The sequence below is a fragment of the Myotis davidii genome, unplaced genomic scaffold (assembly GCF_000327345.1).
Source record: "Myotis davidii unplaced genomic scaffold, ASM32734v1 scaffold78, whole genome shotgun sequence".
Classification (NCBI taxonomy): Eukaryota; Metazoa; Chordata; class Mammalia; order Chiroptera; family Vespertilionidae; genus Myotis; species Myotis davidii.
In genome coordinates, this window is record NW_006290305.1 from 575,060 (window position 1) to 584,926 (window position 9,867).

General features: G+C 44.1%; 1 protein-coding gene across 1 annotated transcript in view; it reads left to right on the forward strand.

Moving 5' to 3' along the window:
• Positions 1–405: 405 nt before the first annotated feature.
• RUVBL1 (RuvB like AAA ATPase 1) overlaps positions 406–9,867 on the forward strand; it is a 37,153-nt gene continuing 27,691 nt past the window's right edge. Inside the window, exons 1-3 of the mRNA XM_006763217.2 lie at positions 406–707; positions 4,069–4,155; positions 6,488–6,620. Coding sequence (XP_006763280.1) covers positions 567–707; positions 4,069–4,155; positions 6,488–6,620 — 361 coding nt within the window. The 5' untranslated portion in view covers positions 406–566. The remainder of the gene's footprint in view (positions 708–4,068; positions 4,156–6,487; positions 6,621–9,867) is intronic.

A 9,867-nucleotide genomic window follows, 5' to 3' on the forward strand; every position in this document is an offset into this window, starting at 1 on the left:
TCAGTGTCAACCCATGAACCAGGAGGTCATGGGTTCGATTACCGGTGAGGACACATGCCCGGGTTGCAGGGTGGGAGTGATTGGCTGACTGAGTTGGGCCTTCCTAGGGAGACACCAAAGTGTGGAAGTCAGAAAACTAAGCAAAAGTCAAAGCTTGTTTCTCCCAATCCAAAACGGAGGTAATTACCTGAGATTCTCGAAGGATATGAGGTTCCAATACGAAATGTAACGGAGAGCACGATTATGACCCTGACCCCCTCCTGGCAACGCCTCAGCCCCAGATCAAACCGCAGGCGCGGCTGGCCAGTCTGTGTTGCACCGGCGTCTCTACCCCGCCCAAACGCCGGCTGTGGGGAATGGTAATCCGTGGACACAGACGGAAGTAGGTGGGCGGATCCAGCCACGAGCCAATCAAGAGCGGAGGCGTTTCCGCCTCCGCCAATAGAGCGCCGAAAAGGCGGGCCCTGAGAAACCGCCTAGTTACGGCCGCATGGTAACCGGAGTTCCGGGCGTGGGTTACTCGCTGCCGGTTTTCCACGCTGGTCTTGGCTCCTGACCTGTGCAAGATGAAGATTGAGGAAGTAAAGAGCACCACGAAGACGCAGCGCATCGCCTCCCACAGCCACGTGAAGGGTCTGGGGCTGGACGAGAGCAGCTTGGCCAAGCAGGCGGCCGCAGGGCTCGTGGGCCAGGAGAACGCGCGAGAGGTGGGCTGGCCGGCGGCCTGGGGTTGGGGCGCTGAGCAGGGCCGCAGTGGCGAGGAGCCGGGGTGTCCCGCTGCAGTTTCCTCAGGGCAGTGAAAGTCGACTTTGGGGGGCGGCGAGGAGGCACCTCGCTGGGACGGGAGTGGGGCCGGTCCAGCAGAGCGGGTGACAGAGATTGACTGCTTGCTTCACCTCCTTGACCACAAATCTTGAGTGAACCCCCCTCCCTGCCATGCTCTGTTCGCGGGGAGCAAGATAAATCAGGTCTCTGCTCTCATGGAGCTTCCATTTTAGTGTGGTAAAAGACAGACGATAAACATTTACTAGTAAACCAGTAAAGAAAATAATTACGGTATCACATTTTGTTGGGGCCACTTCCTGCGGGGCTTTGCCGGCTGTGGTAAGAAATTTGGGTTTTTGTCAGTGCAGTAGGGACTGTGAGTATTTTAAAGTAGGCGAGTGGTCAACCTTAAAAAGCTTACTGTGATTTCCAGGGCCTGGGAGCAGAGGGAGGGAAGTGAGAGTTACAGGGAGGAGCAGTCTGTTTACCTACACTCCCAGCATCCTTTTGACCATTCCAATTCAATTCACTTTTTTTAAGTGGCAGTGACGTCAAGTTCTGTCACCTACATTATAATCACAGAACTGTTTGAGCTCTTTGTATTATTATTTTTGCAGATTAGAAAAATTGAGGGTGAGAGAGAGGTCACTTCACCTATCCACTTGCCACTCAGTTTAGCAAGTGTAATGCTGGGGTTTGTACCTACAAGTCATTCTGACTCCCAGTTTAGTACTGTCTATGACATTACATCCACCTGTCAGTTTGCTGTGCTCTAGGGTCAGATTCATGCCCCTTGGCCTTGCTGTGGTTTAGCAGCTACAGAAACCTTAATGTGAGATTGAGATTGTTTCCTCCTAGCCTGATTGTGCTAACAGAAAGGGCCAAAGAAAAGCCGCTGGCTTCCTTTTTGAGCATCGTCTTTTCAAAAAGGCAATGTTGACATGATAAAGGTGCTTTTCAAATTTCTCTTTGTACAGCTTCTACTTACTACGGACCTGCTACTGCAAATGGCTAACATTGGTTGAGTTAGGCAAGCACTGTACTAAGCAGCTTTATCTCCATTGTCTTGTTTTCCCCTCCACTCTAATAATTGTCTCTCCCCCACTTTACCATGACACCTTTCAGACATACAAAAAAGTTGTAAGACTTGTATAGTGAATGCCTGTGTGCCTAAATTCTACATTTAACATTTTATTCTATTGCTTTATCATATATTCGTTCATTTATTAATCTACCAATCCACTTTTGCATTTCAAAGTAAGTTGCAGACAATAGCACACTTTACCCTTAAATCGCTTAGCATGTGTGCCACTGTTATGAACTCTGTTGTCAGATAAGGAACTTGTGGTTCACAGAAGTTAGGTAAGTAGGCCCAAGGTCACTCAGCTGTTAGTGGTAGAGCCAGGGTTTAGACCCAAGTCTATTGAATCTAGAATCGGTGCTCTTAACTTTGATGCTGTAAGCCTCTGTACGACTATGAGCTTCCTGAGGCTAGAGACCAGTAATAATATTAAGTACTCATTATAGAGGCCCAGTATTTATTGAATTAATAGGCATCCCAACTCAGCTACCAGATCCTTGTATGCCTGGTCACATCAGCCTTCTTGCAGGTGCTTAATATCCTCATCTGGAAAAAAAAAAAGGAGAGAGTTTAGCTAGATACCCTATAAAGGCCCTTCCAATTTTTATTTTTTAAATTTTAGTATTCACTGAACACACCTTACTGGAGAGAAGTTGGAATTTAAACTGAGGAAGAGTAAATGGAAGAGGTCCTAGTCGGTGAATAAGAGTACATATCCAAGGTCTGGAAAGTCTCTTCTACCTCTTTTGAGTTTCTCAAAGGCTTTTAATGCTGAGGATTATGATATAAAGCTCTATAGAAAGACCATAATGGTTCTGTTATCTTTTAGAGATGCAGCATCTGAAGAATAGCTTCTCGGCCAGCCGTGGGCAAACTACGGCCCGCAGGCCGGATCCGGCCCGTTTGAAATGAATAAAACTAAAAAAAAAAAAGACCGTACCCTTTTATGTAATGATGTTTACTTTGAATTTATATTAGTTCACACAAACACTCCATCCATGCTTTTGTTCCGGCCCTCCGGTCCAGTTTAAGAATCCATTGTGGCCCTCCAGTCAAAAAGTTTGCCCACGCCTGTTCTAGGCTATATTAAGAACACTGTGCTTTTCCAGGTGAATCAGAAATGGAATATAGTACATCTACACACATTCCTTGAATCCACAGTTTTGAGGGGCTGTCTTAAGTGTGGTACCAAGGTACTCTACACAGTCTAAGGGGAATAGTGGTACAGAAGATAAGATGTATTCACAAGACCCTGTCAATAGTGTACAGTGTTGTCACTGCCCAGAGAAGAGGTAAGGCAAGGAATTTGATCTTGAGAATTCGAAGGCATTCAGTAAATCTTATGATGCCACAGGTTTAACCTCAGCTGCAGCATTTTTTGCAGGATCCTGGGATAGTTAACTGATACCAACTAGTAGTGTATGTATGTCATTGATTCTTAACCCTTAGTGGGTTAATTAGGGAATCTGATCAAAGCTGTGATTCAAAAAATGCACATGTGAATACATAAGCATAATCTTGTTTCCAATTTAATTTTCAATTTCAGGAAGTGTGTGGTCTCCTGGAGCCTGTATCTGGTCCCCAGGCTAAATGTCACTGCTCCCATTTGCACTGCTACTGTCTATTCTCTACACAGCAGCCATGAAAATCTTTTAAAAACAAATCATCGTAACATGACACAGCCTAAGACCTTTTCAGTAGCTTCCCATTACAAGTAGTATAAGATCCAAACTTTAATGTGGACACTAGAATTCTGTTCTGCATTCTGGCCCCTGCCTTCAACCTCATCTACCCATGCTCCTTATTCCCTGTACTTAGCCTTTCTGTCCTGTGGGCATGCTGTTTCCTTTGAATGCAACACTGACTCCTGCCCTGATATGCCTAGAACTTTGCTATATATCAAATATATTGTCATCAAAGAGGCCTTCCCAGATCACTCTGTAACCTGTGCCTCAGACACTGGCTCTGTCATTACCATTTTTTCTTCATGGTAGTGATCTACAATGTTTTTGTGATGGTCTCTGCCCCTGGAATAGGAGCTCCATGAGCACAGGGCTTTTCTGTTTTGCCCTCCACTGCCTCCAGCACCTAGAACAGCGCCTGCAGTGTATTGGCACTCAGTGTTAGTTGAATGAGTATGTGAATTGTTTGGACCAGAGACTGGGCTTTTCCCCTCCTGGAACATTTTAATACTGATTTATTATTTCCATTGTGGTGTCTAGGCATGTGGTGTGATAGTAGAATTAATCAAAAGCAAGAAAATGGCTGGAAGAGCTGTCTTGTTGGCAGGACCTCCTGGAACTGGCAAGGTACTCATTTTCTCTCATTTTTTTTTTAATCTACCCAAGAGAATGAACTTAGTGTCAAAGCCAAATTAATCTTTTGTCTTAACTAGTCTTTTTTAGCTAATTTGGTTAGATGTATGTTTTTAAAAACTAATGTGCAATAATACAATTGAGTTTCTAAAATCCAGATTATCCTGGACTACCTCCAGAGAAGAGAGAATGAAGTCCGTGGAGGGGTCTCATTGTCTCTGGAATTTGTCTCCTATCTCTTTCGAGGCTCCTTTGCTTTGGAAATACATTTCTGTTTGCCTAGGGCTTCATAAAATCTTCACAGTGACATCTTGCTTGAGGAGGGAAGAAAACCACTCAGCAAGCATTTTTCTGAATGCTAACTTTACCTAGTACTCCTCTGGCTGTGTGAGAGATTGGGGAAGGCGGGTGTGAAGGAGGGGAGGTAGAATATAGGAATTGGAGACATGATTTTTATCTTCAAGGGGCTTCAGGGCAGAGAGAGGAAACCATGACAGCACAAAATGCTTTAGTTGAACACTAAGCTGCATGGTATTGATTGATCTTAAATGCAGCTGGAAGGTGAGTAGGAGGCAGCACTTAGGGCTGGTAAAGCTGGAAGGGTTGATCTTGACATTTGCCCTGCAGAGTGGGGAGAAGATTGGCTTTGCTGGGAAGAAAGGGGCCTTTCAGTTAGAGGAGGCAGTATGGCTTGTTGGAATCCATAAAGGGACTGGCTAGATATTTGAAACACCCCAGAGTCCCCAGTCAGCCCTGGTTCTTTGAAAGGACCTCTTGGTAGAGGAGAATAGGCTGCTCGGGCCAGTGCTTTTTGGGCTACACTGTATGCTGATTCTCTAGAGCAGTGGTTCTCAACCTTCCTAATGCCGCGACCCTTTAATACAGTTCCTCGTGTTGTGGTGACCCCCAATTTCATTGTTACAAATTGAACATAATTAAAGCATAGTGATTAATCACAAAAACAATATGTAATTATATATGTGTTTTCCGATGGTCTTAGGCGACCCCTGTGAAAGGGTCTTTTGACCCCCAGAGGGGTCGCGACCCACAGGTTGAGAACCACTGCTCTAGAGGATTCTAGTGTCTCAAAAACTATCACCAAAGGAGTATTGAAAAGAAAATCTAAGCAGAACTTTCACTGGGCCAATTTTATAACACTGTCTCAGAGAGCCACTTTGTTGCCCTGGCCAGTTTGGCTCAGTGGATAGAGTGTTGGCCTGCAGACTGAAGGGTCCTGGATTCAATTCCAGTCAAGGGCACATGCCCAAGTTGTGGGCTCAATCCCCAGTAGGGGGTGTGCATGAGGCAGCTAATCAGTGATTATCTCTCATCATTGATGTTTCTATCTCTCTTCCTCTCTGAAATCAATGAAAAAAAATTTTTTGAAAAAGGAGAAATCGAGTCACTTTGTTGTTCTTCAACACCAAGCTTGTTTTCTTCCTTAGCCCATACACCTTGGGAACTGACCTTACTCAGACTCTTGTTGAGGAAAGATGAAATGGCATTAAAAGGTCACGGCACTTCTCAGTCCTGTACCAGCTTTAGAAGACTGGCTTTTGCTGCTTGATGTTTGACCATACATCTGTTAAGTCTGCTTCTGTTCAGCATCTGACAACTGTGGTTATCCGGCTAAAAATCAACCTGTAGTTTCTCTAGGGCATGTTCACGGATAATTTAAGACCTGTTCATAACTTCAGAACCTGACCTCATGTGTTCATTTTGTGTGGGCCACTTAATATAAAGTGAACATCATGTAATTTATTGATTTCCGATGGGTTGTCTTCCTGTACCTGTATAAACAGGCAGCAGTTATCTCAAAGATCCAGTATGGTGTTCTGAGTGATTAGGTCAGGACCCTGTTTTAATACTGAGGGAACAGTTTTGGAAGACTATACTAATTATGATGGGAATATGATCTCTGTAACCCTGCTACCAGCATTTAAGTGCCCCCTCCTCTAATTTCTAGATTATGGTACCTAGGATATGTTATTTAATCTCTCTGTGTTTCAGTTTCCCCATTTCTAAAGTGGTGATAGTACTAGTATCTAATTCATAGGGTGAGTGGGAGGTCATGTGAAACACTTAGAGTTGGGCCTGCACTGGGTCTCAATGAATGATAACTTGTAATTATAGGGATGATTAAAAATGCCATTTAGATTATAAGTACAGAAGAGTCATCAAACATTTATTGTGTGAAACATGCCAATTGATGTTAAGACTAGACTAGATTTTCAGTTTCTGGTTATAACTTTTTTTAATAACGTATGTCTCTGAATGATCATATTTTTAAGAAGTAAAACAAGTACATTTTCATTGTTTTCTGTAGACAGCTCTAGCTCTCGCTATTGCTCAGGAGCTGGGTAGTAAGGTGCCTTTCTGCCCCATGGTGGGGAGTGAAGTTTACTCTACAGAGATCAAGAAGACAGAAGTGCTGATGGAGAACTTCCGCAGGGCCATTGGTGAGTATCATGTTTGTGGGAGGAGCAGTTCTCACATGCACAGGGCACTAAAGCCTCCTGGTTGTGAAAAAGACATCATGATTTGTATTTGTTGTACTGCTCTTTTTCTTTTGACACCGTTAGTGTTATCTTTGCAAATAAAGCAAAAACCCAACTTTCTAATTGAGGTGCTTTAACAAGCAACAAACGTGGGCCCTAGCTATGGGCCTGGGTTTCTTAGCCTGACAAAATGTGGCTATAAAGTGATTTTTAAGAAACAAGTCAGACCCTGGCCGATGTGGCTCAGTTGGTTGAGCATAGTCCCGTACACCGAAAGGTCGCCAGTTTGATTGCCAGTCAGGGTACAAGCCCAGGTTATGGTATCGGTCCCCATTTGGGGTGTGTATGGGAGGCAACCAATCAATGTTTCTGTCTCTCTTACATGTATGTTTCTCTCTCTCCCTTCCTCTCTCTAAAAAATCAATAAAAACATATTTAAAGAAAAAAAGTACTTAAAAAAAAAAGAAACCAGTCAGATTTTCCTAGAAGCTTTTTTATGTTTTTAGAGATGACTTTCCACTGGAAAGGTTTTGGACTTAAGCCAGAAGAATTGTGTGTCATGCTGCCAGAAAGCCCCTGGTTCTGGATGTTGAGCCAGAAGAACTGTGGCCTGTCAGAGAGTGATGATACTATTTGGTCACTGGCAGAGCTTTGAGGCTGGCAGTTACAATCTCGTAGGGCTTGGAGCTACCATGTGGAGTGTTTGTTATGTGCCAGGCCCCTGCATTGATGATAGCCTTTCCCTCTGCCCAGAGGAAGCTCTCCCATCTCATTTAGCATCTTATAAAACAGACTCAGAAAGTTCAATAGCTTGTCCATAGTGACTCAGCTAGGAAGAAGCAGAGCTCTAGTTTTAACCTCATTTGTCTGATTCTAGGGTCCATGCTTTGAAAAGCTGCTGTGAGGAGAGAATGACCTCTCTTGGGAATGTTTCCCTCTTGCCAGCTAGGACTTGTGGGGCAGGCTCCTGTCCTTATTTCTTCTGGCCTACCTCTGGGAAAATCTCAGCTTCTCTCACATCTACTTGTAGAAATAGTTTATTCCTTTTAAACTGTTCAGAAATATTTAATGTTTCTGCACATGTGGGGTCTGTCTCTAGGATATAGTTAGTTGCTGAGTCATCGTGGGTTATGAACACTTGTCAGTGCCTGCACCATTTTTCAGTCCTTTTGCCTGTCAAAGATAAATATTCTGAAGAAGGAAGTTTACTAATTAAAAAAAATTCAAGGCCAAAACCGGTTTGGCTCAGTGGATAGAGCGTCGGCCTGCAGACTGAGGGGTGCCGGGTTCAATTCCGGTCAGGGGCATGTACCTGGGTTGCGGGCACATCCCCAGTAGGAGGTGTGCAGGAGGCAGCTGGTCGATGTTTCTCTCTCATTGATGTTTCTGACTCTCTATCTCTCTCCCTTCCTCTCTGTAAAAAATCAATAAAATATATTTTAAAAAAAAATTCAAGGAGCCCTGACTGGTGTGGTTCAGTTGGTTGAGCATCTTAAAAATTTCAAGGAAAATATGAAAGTTTAAGCAAGAATAGATTTGTCTAGTCCAGGATCCTTGCCTCAGAACAGCTAAAGTCTGGTTTGGGGGTAAGATCCTATAGGGCCTTAGGCCATGGTTAGGGCTTTGGCTTTTTTGCTGAGTGAAAGGAGAAGTAATTGGAGAATAGTTTTGGTTTAATAAGAATCTCTGGCTGAGGTATAGAGAGTAGACAGTAAAGAGGGCGAGGGTACACGTAGATCATAAGTCGTCTGAGAAAGATGGTGATAGCTTTCAGCAAGGGTGGTGATGGTAGAGGTGATAAATGGTTGGATTTGGGGTATAGCTGGATGATAGAGCTGACAGGATTTCCTGAAGGATTAGGTGTTGGGGCTGAAAGAGGCAAGGATGTCACCTCTTCTCCCAGCTTTGTCATTTTGGGAGTTGGGAAGGTATGGGAAGGAAGAGATTGGACATTCATTAAATGTCTACTATAGATATAGGGGGCAGCAAAGGTTGCCCCAGTTGCTGACACACAGTAGATGCTCAGTGAAGTATTTGTGAGTGAGAGAAGGGGGTGGACTTTAAAGCAGAGAGAAGACAACCGTGAGCGAAAGTAAGATAGCCCTTGGTCTGTTTCTGGAAATAGACATATTCTGTTTGATTTATACAGTGTTTTTAAAAATAAAATTTGAGTTACGTAGTTGCCAGTATTTAGAGATAGAGAGATTTCATATTAAATCCTTCTTTCTGGCTTGAAAGAAGCTTTCATTTCCACCAGGCAGCAGTTGGTCAAAGCTAAGTGGGTCCTCTCCTGTTCAGAGCAGGCTTGCACTCCAGCTTGCCCCAGTCTCTGTGAGGCTTGCTCTGCTTCTTAATGGTCCTTGCCACGTCTAAGTAAGCCTGGAGTTTGGGACTCTTGCTTTAGACCAGAGACACTGTGAACTGTATCTGTAGGCTGCTTTGTGTTATTTAGAATATGGACCTTTATTTTTTTTTCAATCCTCACCCAAGGATATGTTTTTATTGATTTTAGAGAGAAAGGAAGGAAGAGGGGGAGAGAGAAACATCAATGTAAGAGAGAAACATTGATTGGTTGCCTTGAATGGGCACCCCGACTAGGGATTGAACCCACAACTTTTTGGGTGTATAGGATGAGCTCCAACCAACTGAGCCACCCAGCCAAGGCAGATAGCCCCATTTCTTAAAAATCACAAGTCATCAGGGGCATGTACCTGGGTTGCGGGCACATCCCCAGTAGGAGGTGTGCAGGAGGCAGCTGGTCGATGTTTCTCTCTCATTGATGTTTCTGACTCTCTATCTCTCTCCCTTCCTCTCTGTAAAAAATCAATAAAATATATTTTAAAAAAAAATTCAAGGAGCCCTGACTGGTGTGGTTCAGTTGGTTGAGCATCTTCCCGTGTACCAAAAGTTCCCCAGTTTGATTGACAGTGAGGGCACATGCCCAGGTTGCAGTTTCAATCCCTGGTCAGGGTGTCTGTAGGAGGCAACCGATTGATATTTCTCTCTCCCTCTCTCTAAAGTTAATAAAAATATGTTTTTTAAAACAAGAAATTAGCCGAAACCGGTTTGGCTCAGTGGATAGAGCGTCGGCCTGCAGACTGAAAGGTCCCAGGTTCAATTCCGGTCAAGGGCATGTACCTGGGTTGCGGGTACATCCCCAGTAGGAGATGTGCAGGAGGCAGCTGATTGATGTTTCTCTCTCATCGAT